Source organism: Canis lupus, chromosome 23, assembly GCF_011100685.1.
Source record: "Canis lupus familiaris isolate Mischka breed German Shepherd chromosome 23, alternate assembly UU_Cfam_GSD_1.0, whole genome shotgun sequence".
NCBI lineage: Eukaryota > Metazoa > Chordata > Mammalia > Carnivora > Canidae > Canis > Canis lupus.
Window position 1 is genome coordinate 11,490,321 of NC_049244.1, and position 15,590 is coordinate 11,505,910.

The 15,590-nt window shown below is 47.0% G+C and overlaps 1 protein-coding gene across 4 annotated transcripts in view; it reads left to right on the top strand.

Annotated features, from left to right (window-relative positions):
• Positions 1-15,590, top strand: part of TRAK1 (trafficking kinesin protein 1) — a 162,355-nt gene that overhangs the window by 33,470 nt on the left and 113,295 nt on the right. The window contains exon 2 of one of the 4 annotated variants that reach the window (XM_038570543.1): positions 8,084-8,380. Coding sequence is in view for 3 of the 4 variants with exons in the window: in XM_038570537.1 (XP_038426465.1) it covers positions 11,797-11,887 (91 nt within the window). In the remaining variant the exon portion in view is untranslated. Of the gene's footprint in view, positions 1-8,083; positions 8,381-11,670; positions 11,888-15,590 lie in introns of those variants that run through there. The other 3 variants (XM_038570537.1, XM_038570538.1, XM_038570540.1) reach the window with 3 other exon arrangements.

Here is a 15,590-nt window from a genome sequence, read left to right on the forward strand (position 1 = left end):
CTGGCTGTGGTGGCCGACACCGACTCCTCCAAATGTTCTTTCTCATTCTGCGGGTTGTCCCACCTGCTCTCTTCCAGGATGTCTCCTTCCCTTTATGGTGTGGTGTAACGATAGTTGAAGTTTTTGTGTAAATAAGAAGTGCTTCCCAGTCCCACTTCTGCTCTTATCCAAGATGAAACTTTGGGCAAGGCACTTAGCCGTGTCCCCCACCCCGTGCTTCACTAAATGAGAACGGCTCCAGCAGGCTCTAGCACCAGTTCGGTTTGATGGGACAAAGGGCTTCCAGCGTGGGAAAGCCTGCAGTGAGTTGTATCGTCCTGCGGGGTCAGTGGCTGCTTCTGGGCCCCTGTGGTCTTTCTCTCACGTGGCACCATCGCTGCAAAACTGCAACTCACCCCCTCCTCATCCTCCAACTGTTCCAATTGTGCATAATATTCCCCACTACTTAGCTGCTTGTTCAGTTATTTAAGGAGCTGGCTGGGGCTCCTGGGAGTGGCAGAAAGACCAGATGAGGTAGGGAGAGAGCAGTAAGATGGAGAAGTAAGGTAGGACCAGACTTCTGTGGTCACCCTTCAGCTGTCTGCCCGCCTGCTTGGCATGGCCCCAGAGATCAGACCCCACCTTGGGCTGGCTATGGGGGGGTGTACATATTTCTTATGTGCACTTGAGGCTTCAGTGGGGTCTTCACTTTGAGTTTGTTTGCCCCCTTATGGCAAGAGAGTTATTTTTTGTTTTGTTTTTTGGGGGGGGGCAGAGGGAGAGGAAGAGAGAGTTTTAAGCAGCCTCCATGCTGAGTGTGGAGCCCAACATGGCATTCGATCTCATGACCCCAGGATCACAACCCAAGCTGAAACCAAGAGGTGGATGCTTAACTGACTGTGCCTCCCAGGTACCCCAGGAGGGTGGTTTTGAGTGACAGTGGAAAGAGGAGAATGGTCAGTGGTGAGAGATCATGTGGGATATGATTCTTCACTTGACCGTGAATGACACAGTCACACAGGATTACTCACAACTGTAATAGAGCAGCGTCTTTAGTGCCATTCAGATCTAGGTTCAAATCCTGGACAAGTTATTTAATCTCTCTGAGGCTGTTCCTTTCCTGTAAAAGGCAGATACTGATATTATTTTTATAGGTTGGTGAGCAATAAACAAGATCATGCATGTAAACTACCAAGCCGAGTGCCAGGCCTGTGGGCTCCTTTCACAATGACAGGAGTGCTGAGGCTGTCTGCGTTCTGAAAGAGCATATGTAGGTCTCACCACCTTTGAGGAACCCAGCAGTTTGCTCATAGAAGCAGCTGTTTCATGGCTGGCCTGAGAGTGGGGTGCGCCTTGTGCCTGTCGCATCTTAGCCAGGGACCTTTGTGAGTGAGTCAGCCTCCAGTGAGGGTCTGGGCCCGGGAGTGGGTGCCCTGAGTCCATAGCCTGCAAGTTACCTGGCCCTGTGTGCGCATTCTTGAGAGGAAAACAGTGTGTTATAAATATGCCTCCACTGTATGTTCAAGTGCTAATGCTTAGACTCTTGTCCAGGCCTGGCAGGCCATCTGTTTTCATCGTGTCCGCTTCCTTCTAGCTGCTTGACAACCAGTAGGTGGCACCTGCATTTTACGGATGAGGGACATTTTGGAACTTGATCAGGGAGTTAGTGGATGGTGGCAGAGCCAGGACTGAATTCAGGCCTGTTTGGTCCCCAGTGTTGGGTCTAAATCACCTTCCTGTGGGGCTGAGAGGGTCTGGGCTGACTCTGGTTTACCTTCTCACCAGGCTTGGGGGCAACACAGGGGCTCCTGAAGTGTACTGTGCTTTCGGAACCAAAGGCCCTTGTGGGAGGCAAAAATTCTAAAGTCCTTCTTTCAAGATGGCTGTCCCTTGGCTTTAATCAGTCCAGTACTAACCTAGGTTCTGTCACAAAAAAGCTTGCAGTTGAATTTAAGGTTACTGATCACATGACTTTAAGACAGGGAGATTGTCTTGGATGAGGCATCTGGGTGCCAGAGAGGCAACACCACTGCCTCAGTGTCACACAGCTCTCTGGATTTTAGTTCAGGTTCCCCAAAATTACGTGCTGGAGGGGCATGGACTTGCACATGTGTACTTTGTCAGCAACAAACTGGAGTGGCCTGTCGCATCCTCTGATAACCTGGGGGGCTGGGTTGTTGACCACAGTTAAGAGGAAGAGGGAGGCAGGGGAACCTTGGGCAAGGGCCTGGGGCCCTGGGCCAGAGAATTCTCTCAGCTCAAATGGAGAGCCGCCTCTGTGTGTGTACTTTCTCCTACTTCTTTTCCTGGCACCTCTTTTGCTGGAAAATTGACCAGGTTGCAGATTTCTCACTCCTCTGCTGAGAAAAATCCCTCCTTCCCAAAGTCTCCACAAGCAGAATCCAGGCAGTGAAACAGAGGCGCTTTCTTTGCTCAGGACCATCCACTCTCACTTTGCTTAAGCCCTGTTTGTTTCTTCTGCCTGAAAGAGGCCTTTTGCTTGGTGTGCCAGGGTTTGCCAGAGCCAGAGAGCACCCAGGGCTGTGGCTGTTTTGTTCCTGAACCCCGTGGAGCCTCAGAAATGCCTGCGTCCGGTAGTCGGAGGGGAAGGCAAGAGACTAGGTGTCAGGAATTGTGTTCATGTTGGGTTTCCATCGCTTGTCTCAATTAAGACCTGGATTACTAGCTCTGTGACCTTTGGAAAGTTGTTGAACCTCTCTGAGCATTCTTTTCCTTAACTGTAAAATGGGGCTGGTAACGGTACCCCAGCAAGGAGACAGAGGTGGTGCTGGGTGGTTAGAGCTTCCAAAGTGCTCTAGACACAGGGCCAGGCACACACTACCAGCCCTTAATAAAGTTGATATTGTTGGAACACCTGGGTGGCTCAGTCATTTAAGCATCTGCCTTCAGCTCAAGTCATGATCTTGAGGTCCTGTGATCAAGCCCTGCATCAGGCTCCCTGTTCAGTGGGAGTCAGCTTCTCCCTCCTACCAGCCCCTCCATGCTCTCTTTTGAGTGCTCTCTCTCACAAATAAAATCTTTAAAAAAAAGTCGATATTGTTAAGATTTTATGCATTGCCTTACAGAATACTGGTGTTCAAATTGTGCACATGTAGGAACATTCTAAGGATCACTTCTACACAGTAAACAAATAATTTAGGGGGGCAGTTTGAGAGTTTGTAAAAACTGGAGGGTTTGCTCTGTGCTTAGCATGGTGCTGGGTACTTGCATCCATGTCTATAATCTGTTTAACAATCTGAGAGATGTGGATATTATTGCCTCAGAGAGGTGGAATCTGAGGTTCTGAGACCTACGGGAACTCATCTCTCCTTTTCCCCCACATGATGCTTTGGGGTTGTTGGGGTCCCATGCTGGGTGGTCTCCTCTGCAGTGGCTGCTTGCCTCCTGAGTCTGATTAGATGCCTGGCCCTAATTATTTCTGATCGTCGAGGTCTTAGAGATCCAGAATTACCAGCAGAATACTGCATTATGAGTAAAAATGCTGCGAAACAACTGTCCTGGGAAAACTGATTTTGAAATGTTAGGGTGTCTCTCCCAGCATGATTCACCTGGCTGCGCCTTGGGGAAGGAGAGAAGAGTCGTCACCCCTCCCCCACCATCCCCAAGTCTCCCTAGACGGCTGTGTTGTGACTTTCTTCAAGCTAGAAACTGGGTGAGGGACATGCAAGCCAGCTTTTGAGTGGTTTATAAATGAGGCTTCCTGATTCCTGAATTGTTGTCTGTGGGTCATCTTACACGAAATCGCATTTGGTGTGTATTGGTCAGTAATGGAAAGGACGCAGTGAGGTTAATTTGGAGCCATTTGGAGAGCCCACGGAGTGTGGTCCTTATCCCGGGAACACCTCAGGAGAGTGCTTCCGAAGGTTTTCTGTTGATTTGTTAGTCCTCAAGGTTAGCATCTGGAGTTGTAACTTGGGAGTTCAGGCCCTTTGGTTCCTATATGGATCACAGAACTATACCTTCAGAGCTTTAGCAGATCCTCAGCATCATTTGGGCCAAATCCCTTGTTGTTCACTCGTTATTGTTTATTCTGTGAATATTTACTTAGTATTCAGCAGGTGCCAGGACCAGCCCGTGCTTTCAAATGCTCACAATATGTGGGAGACATGTGTCTGGGACAAGTGATGACAAAGGCATGGAGGTTGTGTCAGATACAGGGAAGCTTTTCCCAAAGTGCACTCTATTCAGTAAATGGCGTGCAAGTAGGTATCATGAGGAGAAAGGTTTCATGGTGAAATAGGATTGGAAATGCTGGCATCTGAGTGTTACGGTAGAATCTGATTATTTTTTAGAATGTTAGATGTACCTGGCATGGAGGTGTGTGTCTTATACAGATTATCTCATCTTACAGCATTCAGTAGTTTGGGTTGGCTGTAATTATAACTGTTTCTGTACTGATAGAAGTTCTAGATTGTTTTTTATTTGATTTTATTGATTAATTTAAAGGTTTTATTGAGAGCAGAGAGCAGAGCTAGAGAGCATGTGTGTATGTGTGGGGGAAGGGCAGAGGGAGAGGGGAAGCAGACGTGCACCTGAGCAGGGGGCCTGACACAGGGCTCCATCAGGGGACCCTGGGATCATCACCTGAGCCAAAGGTAGACGCTTAGCTGACTGAGCCACCCAGGTGCCCAGTTCATGGGCTGGAGATTGGTCTCTTCATTTCAAGGAGGGCTTCTGAATACAGTGGAATATTATTCAGCCTTTAAAAAGAATGGAATTCTGACATATGCTACAACATGGATAAACTTTGAGGATATTCTGCTAAGTGACAGCAGCCAGTTTCAAAAAGACAAAGTATGGTTCCACTCACAGGAGGCACTTCGAGTAGTGCATTCATAGGATAATAGAAGGTAGATGGCTGTTGCCAGGTTTTGGCAGGAGGGAGAGAATGGGGGATCATTTAATGGATGCAGAGTTTCAGTTCTGCAAGAGGAAAAGTATTCTGGAGATTGGTTGCACAACAACACAAATGTACTTGGCACTACTGAACTTTACACTTAAAAAATGATTAAGAGGGTACATTTTATGTTTTGTGGGTTTTTTTGTTTTTGCTTTTGTTTTGCCGCGACAAAACAAAAATATGCCCAAAGGAAGTCATACAGTGAGAATTAAAAATCACAGATTATGGGATATGATGTACCTCAAGTGCAGTGTGCATAGGAATGCACCTGCTTGTATCTTTAATTATTTTCATTGGGGTTTGAGATGAGAAAATAAATTGGAGTAGTTCTGTTTTACCTAAGAAGAGAGGCCTCTCAAGCTTCTGAAGGCTTTGCCAGTTGCAGCAAATAATAAGTATACTTTGTACTTCAAAATAGTTGCTTGTGTTCCCTTTTGAGGCTTGAGTGAGCATTTGCTGATGTGTCCAAAATACGTTTTTTTTTTTTAGAAAGTGCTTATACTTGAGCTATTAGTTTGTGTGTTTTTTTTAAAGATTTTATTTATTTATTTGAGAGAGAGAGAAACAGCACGAGCAGGGGGAGGGGCAGAAGGAGACAGAGAAGCAGACTCCCCGTTGAGCAAGGAATCCAGATGTGGGGCTCAATTCAGGACCCTGAGATCATGACCTGAGCCAAAGGCAGAGACTTGCCTGAGCCACCCAGGCACCATTGAGCTATTCGTTTTATAACAGTATACTTCTGGGTTGAGTGTATGACTACTGTAAATTGAAGCAAAGGCGCCAGGAGGCAGGACAGTAGCAATTTAGGGCTTGCCGTCAGGATTTAGGCCAATCCCCTCACCTTATGGACTGTGAAAGCAAAAGTTGTAGAATCTGTGGTTGCAGTCCTCTTTAAGAACTCTGTATATTAAAAAAAAAAAAAAAGAAATCTGTATATCTTTAAGACTGCTTATTTAAAAAAATATATCGATTTGAACAAAATTTTTCTAGCTTTCAGTAGAATGGTGGCATTTTGCAAAGGGACAAAGTATTTCAAACTTCTCTGTTAGGATCCTAAAGAATGCATCTGAGTATAGATTACAGAAGATTTGAGTGAAGGTTCAGTCTGTTAACATGTTTAAAACTTTTTGAAGGCCATGTTCATTATTTCTCTGGGTAGAGCAGTTTCCAATGATGGTAAATTCATAGCAGCTCAGAAACTTCTCATGGCTTCATGGTTGCCTTCTCTGTGGTACAGCTCTAATCGACTCTCTGCTCTCTCTAGCACATTGGGTTGTTCTTGCATTTCATGACGATAAACATCCTTGGCCCACGTCCACCCAAGCCAGAGGGACACATATGTTTAGCCTGGCTGCCCTTCTGAATTTATTACCACCCCTCCCACCCCAAGTAATGCATACAACTGTGAGTTTCTTAAAACTTTGCTGAGTTGAACCTTGTTATAATTTTTAAATCTTTGTCAGTCTGATAGATTTTTTTTTTTTTTTTGGATCACTGTTAAGTTTCCTTAACATGTTTGGTGTGTGTGTGTTTGTGTATTTCTTTTTTGGGGACTGGAGAATCTTTATATCCTTTGACCATTTTTCCTTTTGAGCTATTTGCTTCAGGTTTTTTGTTTTTTGTTTTTTTAAGATTTTTTTTTAAAAATTGAGAGAGGCAATGAGCAGGGGGTGGGACAGAAGGGAAGAGAGAAGCAGACTCCCCATGAAGTGGGGAGCCCAACTGTGGGGCTCAATCCCAGACCCTGGGATCATGACCTGAGATGAAGGCAGACGCTTAACCGACTGAGCCTCCCAGGTGCCCCTTGCTTCAGGTTTGTGAATCATGTGCATTATTTAGACATTAATTCTACGTGTCCCTGGTTTAATTTCACTGCCATTCTTGCTATAGCAGCCCTTCCTCACCTTCAAGTTTTTTCCATTGATCTGTTCATTAGTGAGAGCTATAAGGTTGTGGTCAACATACTTGGCTGGAGCTTCCCCAGGATTATTCAGGGTCCAATCTTTAAGTTCTTAAATATCAGACAGTGTCTTTCTGTTGTCTTTGTATAGAACAGTAGCTTAATTGATTCACTGGTCATTTCTGGAGGTCTCTGGTCTGTCTCCTCAGGCCTCTGCTGCCCACAATATTTTTGGGGTTCTGCTTGGGAATTCCAGGCTTTTTCTTATCAGGTTGCTTATCTGTTTGTATTTGGGTTTTTTTTTTTTTTAAGAGATCTTATTTATTTATTTATTCATGATAGAGAGAGAGAGAGCCAGAGACACAGGCAGAGGGAGAAGCAGGGTCCATGCAGGGAGCCCGACGTGGGACTCGATCCCGGGACTCCAGGATCACGCCTTGGGCCGAAAGCAGGCGCTAAACCACTGAGCCACCCAGGGATCCCCATCCGTTTGTATTTGAATCACTGACTAGATGTTACAGTCTTACCTCTGGTTGCCTTTCACTTTTCACCAGGGATATATACAGGTTCTCCCCTCCTTCCCACTTTATATTTGTGTGTTCGTTTTAATGAGAGCTGAATTCATTTATATCTAATAGGAACTCTTGGTGTACTGTGGTACATATGGAGGGAAAAGGTCACAGGCCTAGGATTGTAGTTATATGTCAGAACTGACTGTACTTTGTTGGGTAAAGTGTTAACTTTCCCATATTTTTGTTTTCTTTCTTAAAACAAACTCTAGGTGTTTAATACTGGAGCAGTAATTCTCAAACTTTCTTGGTCTCAGGACCCATTAAAAATTATTGAGGATCCCAAAGAGGCTATGTTCATAGGTGTCACACTGATTCACATATATTGTGCTAGAAATCAAAACAAAAATTTAAGCTACAAGGATACAGAAATACAGATTTCACTATTAAGCCTTCAGGGCAAGGTGTCACCACACATTGTGTGGTCTCTAGAAAACTCCACTATGCTTAGAAAATCATTCTGACACTTCATACTGGTCTCAGGGAACCCCATGGTTCTCAGATCACACTTTGAGAACTGTTGTGCTAAAGTATGTCCGCAAATTATTGCGGTTTCCTTTATCAAAACTGAAGAATTTGATTGGAAATACCTTGACTTGAAGGAAATGCTTTTCAGAATTTGTGGTCTGAACCCTCATCATCTCAGGGCCCATTTTTATTGTCCTTTTTTGAGAGGTGCTACTAACTTACTCTTCTCTCTGGATTGTCCCGTAGATTCCCTGTAAGAAGCCCCTGCTGGTGTGCCAGACCGACCGGGGGCTGTCCACCCGACTGCCCCAGACTCCGGCAACGGGGCCCCCGATGGCAGTGGGCACCTCCCCGTGAAACCTGCCAAGCTGGACGCCACAGCTCCGAACGACGACACTTTGGCCAACTCTGTGCCCCCTTTGGAGGCGTGCAACCATGCAGTCCTAGCCTGCAGCCCGGGCATCCCTGAGGAGCACTATGTAAGCGAGGCTGTGGAAGATGCTCCCAGCTGCAAAGGGTACCGGGATGCCTGCACCATCACCGGTAAGGGGAGCCCTTTCCTGTGGGGCAGGGGGGAGGTCTCAGTGAATGAGGACTGGGGGAGGCCGTGGCCACAGCAGTGTGTCTGGGTGAGGTGTGAATGGCCAGGGGGGAAATGTCTGAGTACAAAGAGTCTGAGCTTTGGGATTTTGAGACCTGCCATCCAGAACCAACATAAGGTGAAGACAAGCCTTTAGTGATGCTCAATGTAGTTTGGTGCCTCCTCCTCTCGCTGAAGCTCAGTTGCTGATTCATGCATACAGACAGGTGTGGTGGAAATCACACATGGCTGCGTTGTGGGCTGCAAACTTGGGGAACTGTTTGCAGGGCCCTTCGTGTACTGCCAAGACTTGCACAGACATGGCTTCTTAGAGATGCCTGCACCAGTCACACCTTCCTCATGTCCCAGGAGCAGAGTTAATCATACTAGAGCTCTTGCTTGTTCTTTTCCCCCCAGCCCTGAGGGATCATCATTGAGACAAGTACTTGGAGCCAGTGCACTCAAGGGCTCTGAGCAGACATGATGTGGACTGGTGTGAGCAGAAGCAGCAAGGAGCGCTGTTAGAGTTACATCCAGAAACATTCCTCTCAAAGTTTGCCCCAGTTGTTGTCTTGTCTGCAGCATTTACTTTTCTCCTCCTGATTGAAATAATGCCCAGTGACAGCTTAAAATGTGCAGATTCCAGCAGCTTTGTATTGTTCTGTTTCACAGATAAGCATTGAGGACCTCCTGTGTGTCAAGAGTGTCCTAAGTACAGAGGGGCACCCAGGTGGCCCAGGATCCCAGTCTGGGTGCCCAGCCCTTGTGCTGAGCTCCAGCCCCACGAATGGCCCTCTATCTGCTCGTGCACGGAATCCCACACCTGCTTGCCTGCCCACTTCCAGAAGGAGACATTTCCTACATCTCCTCTCCCTCTACATTATCTGTTTCCTTTTGCTCATGGATCTCTTGTGTTAGCACAGAAACACACTGTGACCTCTCCCTTTATTAAAAGATTCATTGGTGGCCCCCACAGCCAGTCTCTGCTCCTCTGTGTACACACTGCATTTTCTTTTCTGTTCTCACCTGCATCCAGTGTGAGCAGGCTGCGACCCCATCGCTCCCCCTGCCCTGAGGGCCTTGTCCGGTGTAGGGGTCAGTCCTTAGCCTTCATCTTCTTGCCTTTTCAGCAGGAGTTGACACTGCTGACCACTCTCTTCTCCTGGAAGATCTCTCTTGGCTTCGAGTCCCCATTCTCCCATTCTCTGACTTTTCTGGCTGCTGCTCTCCCCAAGCCTGGGAATGTTGCAGGGTCTCAGGCTCAGTCCTTCCAGCCCCTCACTCTCTCATAAACACCCAGGCCTCGGGTGATCTTCCCCAGTCTCTAGGATTTAAAATCTGCCGTATGCTGACCACTGTCTAGCTTCTGTCCTTAGACTAAACCTCTCCCCTGGAGGCCAGACATGTTGGTCTGACTCCACGTACATCTTCCCTGGGATGCCTCTGGGCATCTCAGACTGAAACAGCCAACAAGGAACTGATGTGCACCTCTTCCTGCTTTTCCTGTGGTCTGTCCTGTCTTTAGAGACAGTACTTCTGTCCTTCAGTGGCTCAGGCCAAACCCCTTGGAGGCATTCATGACCCCTGTGTTTCTTTCACACCCTGGTTTCCTGGAAAGTCTGTTGGCTCTGTTTTCAGTGTGTCCAGAGTTTTATGGTTTCTTACCAGCCCCGTGGCATGTACCCTGTTCCACGCCACCAAAGAGGCTTTTTAAACAGGTGATTTAACTCTTCTGCTCCAAATCTCCAGTGGACTCTTACCTGACCATGGCCTGTGGCGGTTTAAGTGACAGGGCTTTCCCACCCCTCTGACTATCTCATCTGTGCCCACTCCACCCCAGACACTTTGGCCTCCTTGCTAATCCTTGGACTCACCAGGAATGTGCTGCCTCAGGGCCTTTGTTCTTGCTGCTGCCCAGCACCTGGATCGCCTACCCCCCAACCCCTACTCCGCCCCATGTCCTTGTGATTCCCTCTTCACTTTCTCCAGATGGCATTACATTAGAAGCCTTTTTGTGAATTCCCTGAATAGAGTGGTCCACCATTTCCTTTCTCTTTCTCCCTTTCCTGCCATATTTTCCTCCCCAGACTTAGTCATGAGCTACTATGTGTTTTGAGGACAAGGACTTTGTGCAGCCCTGTATTCCAATGACTGAAATAGCACCTCATGTGGCCAGTGCTTGGCAAGTGGGGTCTATTACTCCCTTTTTTACTGGTAAAGAGAGTAAATCATGAGAGGTTCGGCATCCTGCCTGAGCTTCCTGAGCTCTGAGGGGTGATATTTGTATGTAGGTCATGATCCCAGGACGGGAGTTCTTAGCACCCCCAGAATACAGTCCAGTGGGATGGACAGATGAGCGAAGGAAAATTGACAATGTGCCATGGTTGGCACAGTGTTAAGCATGGTCACATGAGAGCACACTAAGGGTACGAGTCTTGGAGGGAAAAGTTTGGGGGAGCACCGAGAGGGCTTCCTGGAGGAGGCAGAGTCCCAGCTGTGTTCTCATTTGCCCAAGCATGGGAACTAACCCTGGGGCTTCCAGTGGCATCTGTGCCAGCGAAATCCAGGAAACATGCAGCCTGTTGAAGTAGTTTCACTTTCTCCAAACGTGACAAACAAAGACAAAGAAATGGTAGAATGTGGTGCTGAAACTTCAAACCCCACAGGGCGTGGTGCCTGGAGGCTGTTTGCTGGACATCAGTGGGAGGACAGCTGAGAAGCAGAGCTCAGCGCCATCACGTTTGGCAGTGGCTTAGTAAACAGGAGTGTAAGCACAGGCCCCATTACGCATTGAGGGTGCTGGGTGGCCAGATGATGCAGGACAGTCTCAGGTTAAAGGTTTTCTAGATGGTCACTGAGAGGAGGACACAGAGTGAAAAATATTCTCAGAGAGCCCTGGAGTGTCCCCAAGAATGCACATTTGGCTCCAGGGGCCCTGCCAAGTGTAGTCCTGGGAGCCCACTTGGCCTCAGGCCTCTGATAAATATCCCCCGCCCCCGGTTCCCAGTGAGCAGCGAGATGAACAGCAGACTTTTTGTTCCTCTTTAATTTTCAGGCAAAGCCAAATGCCCAGCACAAAGCCCTGCTCCCCTGCTCCTCCCCCACCCCTTCGCTTAGGGATATCACATTTTGGGGTGCGTCATTTTCTCTTTGGGGTGGCTTAACAAGATGAGCCGATAGGGTGCCCAGGCTGCCCGGAGTTACGTAACCCATTGTGCTTCCAGGGCAGCTCGCAATCTTAGGATTTGCCCCAACAGGCAAACCGACAAAGCTGCTGAGGAAGGCGCAGGCGGGTGGCTGTGCCGAGGTCCTGCCCCATCTGGGTTCTCATGGAGAATCCCTTTTCTCTCTGACTTGCCTTTGGAGTCGATTTGTGTACATGGCCTTGGTACTTCAGTTCGGGCAGCCTGTCAGGGCCCAGCCTCTGCCAGGACTCTGCCAAGGCAGGCTCGTTCAGACAAACTCATGTGGTAAGTTTTCCGCTGTTTGTTTTGTTTGTGGTGTGGCCGGAAAGCAGAAGAGACCACAGGAGAAGTGGTGTCTCTCCTGCTCTGTTCTGCTTGGCAGGTCGCCCTTGGCCATGTGGTGGGGAAATTGCAATATTGAATCATTGAAGGGCAGAGCCGAGGGTCCTTAGGGCCTGCTCCCACCTCGTCCCCTCATCCCAGCTCAGTAGGGGCAGCACCGGGGGGCCGTGAGGAGCAGCTGGGACTGGGCCTCTCAGACTTCCACCACTTTCCCTTTTGGGGTGCTTTGCAGCAGCTAAATGGGGAGGGTCTCCAAGCCCCCCTCTGGCCACTCCAGCTCTTCAGTTTGTCCTAATCCTGTGTCTTCATCCTGGTTCTCAGCACCTCACCTGGCATTTGGGTCAGCGAGGACTTTTTTGAAAGGTGAAGAACAGAGTTAATGTCTCCCTTCTTCTTCCTCTCTTTCCTGCCTTTACTTTTTTTTTTTTTTTTCATTCCTTTTACTAAATGTGCTTGGCCCCGTACTTCTGATCCACACCTCAGTGCTGGAGAGCTTGCAAATCAGTTCTGCTCTGGCTTGTCTCCCCTGCTGCAGGGCTGATCAGAGTCCGACGGTGGATGAGCGTCTGGTGTCTGTCCTGTGTTGTACGTGTTGTTACCAAGAGCTGTCTGGGCCCAAACCCAGTAAACTCCTGAGAGGGAAGCCCCTCTTGGCCTGTTGAAGTGGTTCAGTGTTCGGGACATATGAGTTTGTTTTTTTTTTTTTTTTTGGGACATATGAGTTTGGACAAGAGTTTGGGCTGTGACTGTATGTTGGGGGGCTATGTAAAGCTTCTTCAGGAGTGTTCCATGATTCTGTTCAACCAGTAGCTACTGGAGGCTAGCCTTTTGTGGGGCTCCAGCATGAGAACTGGCTCTGGCCCAGGGCACTGGAGGCGGGCGAAGGTGTAGACGGCCAGCGGTGGCCCTACAAGAATTGCTCCCACTCTGCTTTGGGAGCAGCCCTGCAGGGGCATCCTCCCCATCACAGGGCCTCCGTTTAGGATTTGTTCCTTTTCTATCACTAGCCTAAGCTATCGGACTTGATGGCTTATCCTCTGAAAACATGCTCAAAGAAAATATTATGGATGTCTTTTATGAATTAAGTTTGATGTCTTGCTTATCAGTTCTTGTCTAGTATAAAATTCCTCATATGTTTTCTATTGAAAAGTTATAACTTCAATGGTGCTTGGCTGAATGAAACAGAAAAGAATGGAGAGTGAAATATCCTTTCTTTCATGGGGTGAGAAAATGTGAACTAGAATCTAGGGAATCACACATGTTTTCTAAACTCATAACTTGGAAAGATTCTTTGCTGCTTCTTTGTAAAATCTGCTCGGTTTAACAGTTGGTTTTCACACATGGAATGCAGGAGGAGGGCCTCATATGCTGATTTCTAGAGCTAACATTTAATCTTCAGCAAAACACGCAAACATTCACATCTGTCTTTTAAATGTGCCATGTGAATGATTGTGGAGGCCCCCAACTGATCCTCCTAACCCCCCCTCAGTCCCTCATCATTAGAGGGACACAGGGTCTTTGACATACATTATAAAATTTAGGTAAAATATATTCAAAAATAGTAAATTGTATTTAAAAAATTAAAAAGCAATCTTATCTTAAAGTATTAATCAGGCATGCTTTTTAGAGGCTTCAGAACATTGATCCCATCTGCAAGTAGCATTCCTCATGGCATTCCTTCAGATGCTATGTTTTCCTAGTGGACTTACATTAACTTGATTTGCAGGTGTCAGAGTGAGGGTTGCTTTCTACAGGCTTTGTCAAGGTGCTCTTTTTTCGATGGGACCAGACCAGGGCTCAGGGGTCCTTGCTAGCTAAGGGGCCAGGTGTGGGCCTCTGGCCTCAGGACCTTGGATTCCTCTTTGGCCAGGGTCTGCTGGAGGGGCTTGCCAGGGCCTCAGCAAGAGAGGGTGCAAGATGTGTTGCTGGGCTCAGATGTTCCCCTATCTATGCTTACAGTCATGACTCTGGGAATTGTGGCCCGGAGAAACTTGTCTGTGTTCTCTGAGCCCCAATCTGGTGTGAACATTGACAGATTTGAGCCCCTCACATTGAAACTATCATGAACTGGAACTTTAAAGCTGTAATTATACCTGGAATAAATCAAATTTCATAAATCATGTATTAGTCAGGGCTCTCCAGAGAAACAGTACTAACAGGATATGCATATAAAAAGTGGTTTATTATGAAGAATTGACTCACAGGATTATGGAGGCTGACAAGTCCCAAGGTCTGCAGTCAGCAAAATGAAGACCCAGGAGAGCCTGTGGTGCAGCTCCAGGCCAAAGACCGACAGCTTGCAATCTAGGGAGAGCCAGTGTTTCAGTTTGAGTCCAAAGGCAGGAAAAAGTTGATGTCAGCTCCAAGGCAGTCAGGTGGGAGGAATTTTCTTACTCTAGGGAGGATGGTTTCTCTGATCTTTTCCAGCCTTCACCAGATTGGATAAGGCCCACCCACTTAAGGAGGGCAGTCTGCTTTACTCTGTCTACTGATCTAAATGTTAATCGCTTCCAAAAATACTCTCACAGAAACACCCAGAATAATGTTTGGCCAAATACCTGGGCATCCTGGGTGGCTCAGTGGATTAAGCATCTGCCTTTGGCTCAGGTCATAATCCCAGGGTCATGGGATTGAGCCCCATATTAGGCTCTCTGCTCAGAGGGAGTCTGCCTCTCCCTCTGCTTGCTGTTTCCCCGTTTGTACTCTCTGTCTCTGTCAAATAAATAAATAAAACTTAAAAAAAACCACCTGGGCATCCCACGACTCGGTCAAGTTGACAGTTAGCCATCACAAATGCTAACACAGGCTGACGGTGAGTAGTTGCTCTGTGCCTGGCAGGCTTCCAAGCACTGCTGTGGAAACCCATTTTGTCCTCAGCACAACCCTGCTGGTGGGGGAGGGGGCACTTATCATCCACACCTTTAAGGAGGTGCAGAGTTGTCCTCTCATGATAGGGGTCCTTGGGGCTTGACCCAGTCATGTAGTTTGCTGAACCTATTTCAATGAACTTCCTCCATTGTGAAATTTTTAAAAAATAATTTGATTTAACTTGGGTTTCAAATTATAAAAATAATACATGCAAATGGTAACACTCAGATTGTACCAAAGCATAGCAATGTAGAATAACAGTTACTCTGCCGTCTATATAGTTTAATGTTTTTTAAAAAAAAACATTCTAAGTTTTTTTCCTAAATTTTGGGACCATACCCTCTACCCTGATACGCATTTTTAAAAAGTTGACAGTACTACTTGTGAATGTTTCATTAAGTACATATAATATTGCCTTATTCTTTACAATTGCCTCAGGGCTCCTGGGTGGCTCAGTTGGTTAAGCATCTGCCTTTGGCTTAGGTCATGATCTCAGGGTCCCAGAGTTGAGCCCTGCATTAGGCTTTCTGCTCAGTGTGGAGTCTACTTCTCCTTTCTCTCCACCCCTGCCCCCACTCATGCTATCTCTCAAATAAATAAAATCTTAAAAAACAAAAGCTACAAAATCTCCTATTGCTTATCATTATCATTGTCATTTTTTTAATCCAGCAGTTATCAGGTGTAATGTTCCTTTTATAACATACTTTTTAATTCCACCTTTATAAACTGCAAATGAATAGACCACTAAGCCTTCTAAAGATAATTTTAAAAGAACCAG